The sequence below is a fragment of the Thalassophryne amazonica genome, chromosome 5 (assembly GCF_902500255.1).
Source record: "Thalassophryne amazonica chromosome 5, fThaAma1.1, whole genome shotgun sequence".
Taxonomy (NCBI): Eukaryota; Metazoa; Chordata; class Actinopteri; order Batrachoidiformes; family Batrachoididae; genus Thalassophryne; species Thalassophryne amazonica.
In genome coordinates this window covers 49,643,899-49,657,041 of record NC_047107.1, presented here as the reverse complement: position 1 = coordinate 49,657,041, position 13,143 = coordinate 49,643,899, and the positions used below count along the sequence as shown (strand labels likewise).

General features: G+C 38.1%; 1 protein-coding gene across 1 annotated transcript in view; it reads left to right on the top strand.

Annotated features, from left to right (window-relative positions):
- Positions 1-1,355: 1,355 nt before the first annotated feature.
- Positions 1,356-13,143, top strand: part of epg5 (ectopic P-granules autophagy protein 5 homolog (C. elegans)) — a 94,173-nt gene continuing 82,385 nt past the window's right edge. The window contains exons 1-3 of the mRNA XM_034170167.1: positions 1,356-1,736; positions 1,772-1,838; positions 9,865-10,512. Coding sequence (XP_034026058.1) covers positions 1,785-1,838; positions 9,865-10,512 — 702 coding nt within the window. The 5' untranslated portion in view covers positions 1,356-1,736; positions 1,772-1,784. The remainder of the gene's footprint in view (positions 1,737-1,771; positions 1,839-9,864; positions 10,513-13,143) is intronic.

Sequence of the window (13,143 nt, the reverse complement as noted above, 5' to 3'; positions counted from 1 at the left end):
ATACCTGGTATGCAATATATAGGCCCAACACCATAGTAGGAGAAACATGCCCATATCATGATGCTTGCACAACCATGCTTCACTGTCTTCACTGTGAACTGTGGCTTGAATTCAGAGTTTGGGGGTCGTCTCACAAACTGTCTGCGGCCCTTGGACCCAAAAACAACAATGTCCATTTTAAAGCATTGGAGATCATTGTAGGTGAACAGCTTATAATTTTTTGCACCTGCGTACTTGTATAAGTTTTCCCCTCTCCAATCAACTTTTTAATCAAACTACGCTGTTCTTCTGGACAATGTCTTGAACGTCCCATTTTCCTCAGGCTTTCAAATAGAAAAGCATGTTCAACAGGTGCTGGCTTCATCCTTACATAGGGGACACCTGATTCACACCTGTTTGTTCCACAAAATTAACGAACTCACTAACTGAATGCCACACTACTATTATTGTAATATATTGTGTGATCCAGTTGGTGTGAATGTACAAGGGAAACTTACTTTTTAGAATAAATATATTTTGTTAAGCCGCCACTTGTCTGTGCCTTCATATGAATGCTAATCATAGTCATAGGCTCGTGGTGGCCAACAAGACCACTGTTACTTCTTTGGGGGGGGGGGGAGCAGCAGCTTCATAAGGCTTCATAAGCACCTTAATAGGCCTGTCTGTCTTTGTTTTGTTTTGCACGTTGACAGATGCAAACATGGCCCAAAATATGAGGTTTGCTGGTCTGTGTCTGTCAGAAGATAAAATTTCAGAGGTGAATATGCAGCAGATTTTATGGCATTATTTATGGAAATTTTGTGTGCGTACTCTCTCACTCCGTTAGTCCTGTATGCCCTGACAATCTGTGTTTGTACAACTGACATTAAGAGAAGACATTGGTACACAAGTACTGTAAATAAAACCATAGAGATGTGTATGTATATATACAAATTTATGGGGATTATACATGCAGGGGTGGTGGCCAAGTGGTTAATGCACTTGGTTTCAGTGCAGAAGGTTCCCAGTTCAAATCCCACCCCTGCCACAACTTGTGCCAATTCAACAAGCATATCCACCTTGGATTTGCTGTGGCGACCCTGAGTGCAAACAAGGGAGCAGCCGAAGGGTGTTACTATGGGGATTATACACCCACAGATCCATCATGAACTTAAATAATTAAAATTCAAGATGCAATTGCAGGGGGAAAATCAAACACCAAAAAGTAGTCATTATGTGTTCGTATGTTTTTTATTTATTTGATATTAATTTAATTGGAGGGCGGGGAGCTTGTGCTTTTTGAGGCATTGTGTAGTTTGAGCTAACCGGCTTTCCGTAGAGAAGTCGAGCGGACACATAATCGACTTTTCCTGGAACAAACCAAAACAAATGTCAGTTGAGCTCTGTTTTGGAAGTGCCAACAACACCAAGAAAAACAGTTTAACAGCGGCTGTGGGTTGCACAAAAGCCAGTTAAACACGACGCGCTAATGTGTGTGCGCATGCATGCATTAGCTTAGCCGTGACTGGTTTCGTTTTCTTGTTAGGATGTGCGCGCTGAGTCGGAGACGCGCAGTCTCTTACTTTGCTGATTTTTGTCGGTGTTTTTGCTCTAAAGGCCTCGCACGTCTGTTTCCCGAACAGTCAGTGACTTTGTTTATCTTGTCAGCATACTCGCTGCTTATCACGCGGAGGAACATGTTAGCTTCGCTGGCTACTAGCTAATGGTTGTTTATAAACAAGGAGTGTTTGTACCAGGACGAAGATACTTCAGATGTTTGTCAGCGAGCTGAGCAGACTGGAACGATGGAAGCTGTAAGGCCAAAGAAGTCGAAGGCAATAAGCAGTGGAAAATCTCAGGTGAGATCTTTGCAGTCTTTGTTTTTGCGTCGTGGTCACAGGCCAGAGCTGCACCAGCCGATCACAGGGCCGTCAAACACACAAACCAACTCAAAAACTGTCTCCACCTATGTGACCCAGCTCTTATTCCAGTACTTCAGGTTCGTAATGGGTCACATATGCATTACACAACCATAATCTGTAATTATACGTGGGCATTTGGCAAAAGTTACAAGTCAGAGCAGTTAAAATCAACAGTAAGTACAGTAAATTTCAAATCAAAACACAAATAAGGGAATCAGGATCTCCTTATCAAGTTGGAAGACAACCACGCTACCCAGTGATTAGTAAAACAATGACAGCTGTCTGTACCACTGCAGACATAAACAACAAATTTACAGACATATAGCTTGATTGGAGACTTTATGGGTCTCTGGGCTGACAGACCAGAGGTGTCCTTATGCTTTCCTTTGGAGTACTGTAAATGAATTTGGATAAAGGGCCATGGGCCAGAAGTAAATGTTCTGTGAATTACATACATGCATTTACATCACAATTCAATTTATTATGTTTTATAGAAAATTAACATTCTAATTTTAAAATAAAATGTCAAAATAATGTGCTTAACAGTCTAGTCAAATCTGGGAGCGTGTACTAATACCAAGCATCACCATGTCCACGACACTAGTGAACCACCTTGGGTCCTGGATCGCAGACATCCACTCTCCTCACACCTCTAAAATAATTATCTAGTTGCTGCAGCCAGGTGAAATGTGGATATCCAAATTGCATAAACAGCTAATTTGTTGTGAGCTTGTCAGTTGGACCAAAACAAAGGGAGTTGGGCCAGATATGGCTCACAGGTAGGCCTGCATGACATGAGAAAAACCTGTGATGTGTGATGGTATGACATGATTTAAAAACAAAAAAAACTTTGATAAGCCAACATGATCAATCAATCAAATCACTTCTTTATCCCCGAGGGGCAATTTTAAAAAGGCATGACAGTAGCTTGGAAGACTTTAAAAAAAATAAATAAATAAATAACATACAATACACAACCATCAACAATATACACAGACCATGCAACCACATTCAACAGCTAAAAAGGTTATACGTGCTGGATTATAAAGTGCTTTTAAATAAAGTGCTATTAAAATGTGCTTCAAATGTCAGATTCCAAGCAATGAGGGGATTAAAGTTCAGCGTTTAGGAGCTGGACAGCCCTGGGGATAAACGTTGTCTTTTTCCTCTGAGTCCGTCCGACAGCCTGGACAACGAAGTCTGCGTCCTGAAGGGAGCCACTCAAACTCTGAAGAAAGCACATGGGTGGAGTCATGTAATATTTTGCGAGCATTTTTTACTGTCAGTTGATCCCATAAAGAGGTGAGAGACCGAACAGGTTGCCCAGTGATTTTAGAGCAAACATTGGCCACATGCAGCAGACGATTTCTGTTTTGCAGGGTGATGGAGTGGAACCAGCAAGTGAAAGAGAATGTGGTTACATTTTCAATGAATGCATAATAAAATGTAGTGAGAATGACCTTGTTTATATTGAATGATTTCAGCTTCCTAAGAAGGTACTGTCTCCAGTGACATTTCTTGAGCAATTCCTCCATGTTAGGGGAGAACCTCAATGAGTTGTCAAAGAGTGTCCAGAGATATTTATATTCCTCCACTATCTCCACCAGCTCCTTATGGATGATGGTGGTGGCAGCCTCAGCCAGCTGTCTCTCTTTGGATGCTCCTTGGTCTTATTAGGGCTAGTGGCTGGCGATCACCTTAGTATTTCTTCTGTTTTTCTTGTTGTTTAATGCTGGCAAATTATACAGTATTTTTTGTCTTTCTGATGCCTGATTCTGTTTTTTCTCTCTGTTTAAGGTGTAGCTCCATCCAGTGATGGGAGTTGTATTCGTGTTGGCGATCCTTCTGTCCTGTGCGCCAATAGCATTTCTTATATATTTGTCCATGAATTGTTCTGTGAATTGTTCTGTAATTTATGTTTGTAGCATGGCCCAAGCAGAGGGTCACCCCTTTGAGTCTGGTCTGCTTGAGGTTTCTTCCTCAGAGGGAGTTTTTCCTTACCACTGTTGCTCTGGAGGTTGGTAAGGTTAGACCTTACCTGTGTGAAGCGCTTTGAGGCAACTCTGTTGTGATTTGGCGCTATATAAATGAAAATAAATTGAAATTGAAAATTGAATTAATGTAAGCTCAAGACAGGAGTTTTCACACCACAGGCCAAAGTCCTGCAGAGCTGAGCTGTGCTGCTGAGTGTTACTGGAGAGCAGAGACAGGAGGACTGTGTCATCAGAAAATTTCACAAAATGACAATTTGGCTTAGTGGATCTGCAGTCAGTGTAGAGAATGTAAGGAAGTGGGGAGAGGACACAACCCTGCGGAGAACCGGTGGAAGTGGAGAGGGTGTCGGACAGGATGTGATTCATCAACACCCTCTGAATCCTGTTGGTGAGAAAATCTAAAATCCATCGGATGAGTTTATGGTTCAAATGGAAATGTGAGATGAGCTTTTCGCCTAGGTTATGAGGCTGCATGGAATTGAATGCTGATGAGAAATCTGCAAACAGAAGTCTGGCAGAGGAGCAGGGGGTCTCCAGATGCTTGTGAATAGTGTTGAATATAAATATATTTTTTTCTAGCTCTTCCATTTCTCCTGACATACCACAGTTTGATTAAAAACAATATTGAACTGCTTTGACCAGCTTCCCATCCTGCTCACTGTAAAGACATTGTCAGGACTTCAGAGTCGAGTCTTACCTCACGTAATGGTGTGTAAATAAAATGATTTTTCTTATTCATTGTGCCTTAGGCAAACATTTGTGACATATTGCATGCTCATATCTCAGCAATGATTACAGTGCGATTGATTGTGTGGCACTACCCACAGGCCGCAGCTTGGTTTGTCCTGCTATAGACATTTCTAAATTCATTGTCTCATTTGGATTGTAGGGTGTGTAAAAAGTTGTCAGAGGTCAGAGAACCTTCTTTGACATATGACTTCCATGCCGTTAGAATTAGAACCTGAACAGACAGCCATGTAATAATTAGTGATAATACAATATTATTGTTATGGCTTTCAGGCGAACAATGTTAACCCCCAAAATGTGAATTATCCGCAAACTGTGAATTGTAAAACGTGAATAATGAAAAAATATCTCATGAAACACGAACACTCATCTCGCTAAACGTGAATTTCTTCATGACTATGGATATTTCATGTCATTATAAATTATTTTTGGTCATTAATGGAGCAAACCACAAGAACAAGATAGAAAATCCATTCATTTTCCTAAATATATATAACTACTTTTTACTATTTATTCTGCCATGCTAAAGTCACACCTGAATAACAGAAACATACATGTATACATATGCACATTAGGCATATATGCCTAGTCGCGATGTGTGGAACACTTAGAATCGTAACTGACGATAAAGCAGGAGAAATATTTGCATATTATAATTTAATATGTTTTATCAGAAATTTAGCAAATACCCAGTTGTTAAGCTCTAGTGAATATCTATTTAAATCAGAGATCACTATGGAAAAAATGAGGAGTCAGCTGTTTGTCCCCAAAATGACAAAATAACGTTTACAACATAAGATCACAGAAAAATTGAAACTATGAAATGTTATTTCATGCAGCGACTTTTCAGTAGACAATTCAATTTTTCAATTCAATCATTTTATTCAGATTCACACAAAATGACAGTAGAAAGTTGAATATGATTTTAAATGGATGGTGACACTAAAAGGAATAGTCTGAAGCAGAGCTTATAGATGACTACACCTAAAAAAAAAAAAAAATCATCTTATATAATTACACAATACTTTAGTAAATGATTATGATGATGACAATAATAACATAAATAATAACAATTATGTAGTTGTTTTAACCTTTATTTCACCAGGTTTGTCCCACTGAGATCAGACGATCTCTTTTTCAAGGGAGACCTGACCAAAAATGGCAGCAATACACAGTTTCAACAGTCACGCAGACTCAATACAGTACAAACATGTAAGGAATGTAGGTGTACAGTTCTGAGTGTGATCTCCCCCCTCCGCAAAAAAAATTATGTTAGCTGTACATGTAACAATCCATAGGCCTTTTGGCTGTACCTAATGATAATGTTCAATTAAAAACCAAATGGACAGTTGTATTATTTAAATACACAGTCATATCAATGGTTTGAAGCATTATAATTATTTATTATATTGAGCGTGTCACTAATTTGTGTTATTTATGAGTGCAATGTTTTCTATAAAGCGTATATTAGCTGTCATGCAGTGGTGGGCACAGATAACCAAAAAATTAACTTCAATAACAGATAATCAGATAACTGAAAAGTTATCTTTGATAAAGATAAAACGATAAACCACCCAAAAATGTATTGGAAGTTACCGATAACCGATAAATTCCAGTATTGTCTCTGGTACATTTGCAACTACTAACAAACTGAATTTGAGTTTTAACACCACAATTGCTTCTTGTAGCATCAAAAGCAACAACAGACCCAAACACTGAGCCTGCACTTATGTTTTTCAACATCTTGCTCCCTGCTGGAAGTTCTTATTTACTACATGGCTTCCCGCACAGAAGCAAGCTGAGAGCAGCCGTAAAGCCCAGCTCTCTACCCAATTACAACACTCCGGTCAGGCCGAGGTCTTGGAAAATAATGCAATGCTGAGTTATGGTTTGGTGTATAATAAAATGAATATATTGATAGAATAACTCCATTAATGTCAATTCTGTCATTTGTACAAAGTTAAAATATATATATTTTTTAATGTTGAATAATGCACTAATTCTGAAGTTTTGTAAAAAAAAAACCCACAGACAGATTGCAAAGGATTCTGGGTAAAATGTGCCTCTTCTGCTAAACACTGATTGGTTGAGTCATTCATTATGTAAACCAACACGTTAATGTGACGTGCGTCGTGTGTTGGTGTTTACAGATAAATGTGCTTTTGTAAAATATTCAGTTTTTTTATTTGTAAAAACAGGCATTTTTACGGAGCCCTGGAAGTGTCATCGCAAAGTGTTGTGCATGTGGAGAGACTGTGCGCTCATATTATATTGTGCGCACGTTTTATTATATTGTAAAACGTGCACTCAATATTGTCTTGACACATAAATGTTGGCTATTCTCCCTATTGACATTTCAAATCCCACAAAACCTTGGAGAGGTCGCCGTGCTGCGAGATCTCAGTAACATTGAGAACTGCATTGAGATGCTCTGATCGGGCTGCACTTTAACCGCTGCACACAGACACCACCATTAACATCGCAACATTTTTGTGCCTAAAACTCTTATGAATATATTCTCTGGGTTTTTAGATGTTGTTATTGCGTTTATTTTATGTAAACGTGAGAATCACAGGCTGTCTCTCTGTTATTTTCAATGGGAGCTGATCATGTCGTTCTGGGGGAAAGTGAAGTTTGCTCTTTAACATCTTGATTATTGTTCTTTACAACACTGTTTGTCCTCTTTGTTCGAGACCAATATAATATGTCTGAAATTCGGTTTGCGTTTATTAAATTCCATGCATATTAAACGTAACAGACACAGATTATTTGTTATAATTGTTTTATCAAGTTTTCAGGGTATCATGCAGCAGTCTCTTATTAACGTGACGAAAAGCATAAAAAAATATATTTTTGTAGTATAATATTAATTTACAACTGTCATCGTGTTGATTCTCTATATGTTGTTTGACTGCAGCGACTCTCTGGCACGCAAGGGATTATGGGATACATCAATAGGGCGAATGAACACTACTGGCCAATAGATGGCAATAGAGACCTTGAAAACAAAATTCCAGATAATCCGTGTCTGCTACATTTAAGATGCGTGGAATTTAATAAACGCAGACACAATAATGGAATATTCTCTGAAAACCAAGAGAGTATATTTACAAGAGTTTTAGGCACTAGAGTTTAATGCTGTTGTCCGTAGAGCCTGATCAGAGTGTTTCAAGTGCATTTCTCATGTTGTGAACGTACTGAGATTACCCTATCCTACCCATAATGCACTGCTGGGCACAGCATATATCCACACTAAAACATTAAAAATTAGTGCATTACTTTAAAACTAAAACATATATCTGCTATTTTCACTTTATAAAACTTCAGACATGACATTAATTTAAATAATTTGTCCAAAATTAGTTTGGTTAAAAGTTGAACCATAAGTTAAAAATGTATGTCTCTGGATGACTTGGGTGATATTGTGTGTATATATATATATATATATATATATAAATATATAAATATAAAAAAAAAAAAAAAATATAAGTATAAATAATGAATACACAGTAATGCATTTCTGCTAAAACATATTTACAGTCAATTCCTTCAAAGTCCAAGCTGGATTTATACGGTGTTAGATTTAACTATTTATAAATATTCATTGTATGGACGTTTTAGTTGCTTGAAAACATTGCTGATTAGTTTTTAAAGAATTTAAAATTCACATTAAATAAATATGATGCACATTTAAACATAAGTTATATTTTATATAAAAAGTAATTATATTTTGTGCAGCTATTGCTTGGAATGATATATCACAATTTAAGCCCGCCAATGTGTTGCGAAATATGGATATGACTGCCACATAAATCATATGATTGAGAGGAAATTAGATTTTGCAAATGGATCCCATTGTTTCACAAAACGTTCAAAAAAATATGCCTACAATAATAACTGTAAACAGCAGTGCACAGGTAATATGAATGTACAGTTAATGATCGGTAATATGTGCAGTTAATAGAACATAGGCCAAACTGTAAATGTGCATGTATAGCTCATGATAATTAAGATTACATTGACACACCCTCCACCCCCCCAAAAATATATTTTTGTGGAGATAGGGTTTGTGATCAAGATTTCCTGAAGTAATTGACCAGTTAACTACCCTTACCAAAAAGTAGTACATGCAAGTATGTTTCAAGTATATTTCCAGTTTACTTTTGATATACTTACCAGTACTATTTTTTGGTATGTTTGGTAGACTACATATTATGAATGATATTCATATTTTGCGAGACCTTCGTTCATGTTTTGTGGGATATTTTATTCATGGTTTGCAGCAAAAGTATTGGCGGTTTACGGATATTTACGGTTTGCATAAATTTTCATCAGTTTGTGGATAATTCACAACTTTCAGCAGATTGATGTTTTGGGGGCAACAAGGATATGGTGATGACATTTAGGGACGGAATTGAGAACCTTTTCCAGTTGAGAATCAATGGCACAATTTTTAATCCATCAGAATTGTATGCCTCTGATGTAATCAGTTCCTCTTATCAATGTTGCCATGTTTTTCTGACTGTTTGCTGTTGCAAAAACTCATATGTCATGACATCAAATGTAACATCATGAAGTCTGCATCTAGCAACAAGGAAAACCACTGCATTGATGTTGAAAATCTAGGTAGAGCTACATTTTCCACACAGAAAATTGATCAGGAATCAATGGAATTGATAAAGTATATGATCAATAATAGCATTAATATCTATAACATCTCATCAGTTCCCAGCCCTAAAGATATCAGATATGTTGTAAATGTATCATTTGTACTGTAATTAATGAGTTGAGTTTTTTCCTGCTGCACATCATATATAATTTAATGCTCTAATATCTTATTTTAGAAGTCACTGTGTACGTGGAATATTTGAAAATCCTTATTATATCCACAGTTTCAAAGAGGTCTCATATCTGTTTAGATACTATAAAAATGGATGGATTATGGTGTATTTTTCTCAAGAGATGTTAAGTAAGAGGCAGGATTTTGGATGATTAGAACATATTTGCACTGTTTTGCATTCTAGCCTAGGTAGTCACAACTCTGACTGTCCTCTGGTGGTTGACACAAGTAATTGTTGGCCATTATTATGTCAATGACATGCTTTTTCTTAGTGCAGCTGTTATGAACCTATCTTGAACTTACTGTGGAATGTAACTTGAGATGATGCGGAGTTTTTAACCAAGTTAATTAATGTTTTACCTCTAATTGTGTGTGCTTTCAGCTTGCCAGGAAACACAAACAGGTGGAGGAAAGCCAAAGAGCAACAGCTCCCTCCGCTGTCTGTGATGAGGCTGACCCCTCTGGCTTCACTGACATCCCCCTCAGCCTGCCCTGTCAGGAGCCAGAAGAGGCGCAGCGTGACCTCACTCAAGCCACCGAGACCACAGCGCAGCTACCAAAGCTCCCTTCTGAGCAGCAGCACACCTCTTCATCAGAGACTTTAGTCACATCAGTGTCAACCAAGACAGTGCAGTCAGCAGAGACGTCACATGTTACCTTAAGTGTGAAGGAGCCAAAAGTGGAAAGAAAAGAAGGACAGGATGTAGAAGTTCACAGATCGGAGCTCAGAGTTGCACAACAGACCACTGTGCCAGGAAAAGAAAAACAATTATGTAATCAATCTTGTGTTTCAAACCAGTTTCAGAACCCAAGTGCTCCTGCACTATATCCCTCTCTTCCCACACTGGAAGAGGGTCCTGTATTACAGCTCCATCGACAAGCTGTGAAGAGTTGTGGAAAAGAACCTGCAGTGCTGACACTTGCTGAACAGGAATCTTCCCCTCCGAGTTTACAGCCTCTGCAGTCAGTAGCTGAACTTTCCAGGAGTAAACTCTACCCAGAATTACCCAAGCCTGCTGTTGAGGTTCAGGTAATGTTACACATCAGGAGAGAAAATTTGATTGGAGTTATAATTCCCTATAGAACACATCAACAATAATCACACTGCTTTATCATGTGACCCCAGTCCAGATGTTTGTTTTTTTTCATTAGTGAAGAGTTTTAATTGTTTAATTGGGCCTTTATCATTCACTTTTTTTCAGGATTGGCATGGGGTGTCTTGGTAAATGGACTGCATTTATGAAGCAGTTTTCCATCCAAATCAGAAGCTCAAACTGCTTTACAACAGTGCCTCACATTCACCCATTCTCTCTCTCTTTCTCTCTCTCTCTCACACACTTATGTCAACATGCTTCCATGCAAGGTGCTCAACTATTCACGGGGAGCAATTTGGGGGATTATGGGCACTTTTTTAATTTTTCCACTCTGACAGGGATTTAACTTCTGATTTCCTCTAGTTAATACCGATAAAACAGAAACATTGATTATTGCTCCTGTTCATATGTTTTCAGAAATTAGGCAGAATATCAGTTTCAGAAATTTAGGTGTCATTTTTGACAGTTCAGTGTCCCTTGAGTATCATTCCAAACAGCTGGTTCGAAATTGTTTTAAGGAATATTCCAAAACTCAGATTACTGGTGTCAAAGATTGAACTTGAGATGATTATTCATGCTTTTATCTCTTCTCATTTGGATTATTGTAATGGTCTTTTTACTTGTTTCAGTAAATCAGCTTTGGATCGCCTTCAGTCTGTACAGAATGCTGTGGCAAGGCTTTTAACTGCCACCAATAGAAAATCCCATATCACTCCAGTTTTGGTTTCTCTTCATTGGTTGCCAGTAAATTTTAGGTTTCATTTTAAAATTTTAGTTTTAACTTTTAAGGCCTTATATGGTCAAGCTCCTCAGTATATCTCTCTCATCAGGTCAAAGGTGGCTGTTGGTTCCATGTACAAGGTTTAAAACTCGTGGGGATCTGGCTTTTCAGGTAGTGGCACCAAGGCTGTGGAATTCTCTTCCCCCTGTCCTTACGCTGTATAGACTCCATTGACTCTTTTAAAAAGCAGCTGAAGACATTTTTATTCAGATAAGCTTTTAATAAATGTTTTGTTTTATGCTGTATTCTATTGTTTTATATAGTTGTGATATGTTATATTTTCATTGTGAAGCACTTTGTGATTTTTATCTGTGAAAAGTGCTATATAAATAAAATTTACTTACTTACTTACTTATTTAAACAACAAAATGACTAAACCTGCAAAGTACAAAGTTTAAATAATTCAGATCCTCCACAAAACTGTGATGCCGGGATTTCAAGCAATTAATTCAACAAAGAATTCAACATAGCGAGAGAGGGCTAGAGGGCTATATCACTGTATATCTATGTATAGAGTGATTTTTAAATATATTGTTTGAATCATTTGTTGAAATCCCAGAGATTTAATTTACAAGCTTACCCGATACAAGCGAGGAAGCCATCTTTCAGATTAGTGTTCACATTACACCAGGAAAGTACAGCATGAGGTGATACCTATATTTTCTTCTCCCTCTGATTTCTCTTTAAGATAAGATCAACTTTATTTATCCTGATGGAAATTATTTTACCAGAGTACAGAAAAATGGAACCTGTGGTTAAAATATGTACTTGGGTCTGGGTGGAGGAGGTATGTGCTGTCAGAGTGCTTCTTGTTATATGGCTAAAATGTGGGTATTCTTTTTCTTAAAGGCTGCACCACATTGTTAAAATGTCCTACTGAATGGAATAATGAAATAGTAGAGAAGCTTGAATCTTTGACTGGACTGGGTTGCTTGACGTGAGGACGTTTCGCTTCAAATCACAGAAGCTTCCTCAGCTAAAATTCCTTGCTCTGGTAGTCTGACTTCTGTCTTGACTCTTGTAGAGAAGAATAAACCAGAAGCCAACAAAAGCTGGAGTTTTTTTTAACCTAACCAGACCCCACCTACCGAGAGGCTGACTGCTATAGGCTAGTGACTAAACAATATCTCTAATTAGCACCTATTGTGCTCTAGTTAGCACTCTCCTAATGACAGGACGGAAGCCTCCCCTGATGGCTCCCTTGATGACTCTCTCCCGATGACGTGAATGACTCATTACCATGAACAAAAGACTGAAACTGCTTTGACCTGAGTACCACATTGTAAACAGGGGACAAAGCGTGTCTGAGACCCGCTCCGCGGTTAAGGCTGGGTTTCAACTGTTTTACAAAGAATGCTTCCTTGACACCTCTCTCAAACCATTTCTTCTCTCTGGCTAAGATTTTAACTTCCTTGTCCTCAAATGTGTGGTTAGTGTCTTTCAGGTGGAGATGAACTGCAGACTGAGGTCCACTGGCGACCTCTCTGCGGTGCTGGTATAGCCTCTTGTGTAAAAGTTGCTTCGTCTCACCTACACTCAACAAAAATATAAATGCAACACTTTTGGTTTTGCTCCCATTTTGTATGAGATGAACTCAAAGATCTAAAACTTTTTCCACATACACAATATCACCATTTCCCTCAAATATTGTTCACAAACCAGTCTAAATCTGTGATAGTAAGCACTTCTCCTTTGCTGAGATAATCCATCCCACCTCACAGGTGTGCCATATCAAGATGCTGATTAGACACCATGATTAGTGCACAAGTGTGCCTTAGACTGCCCA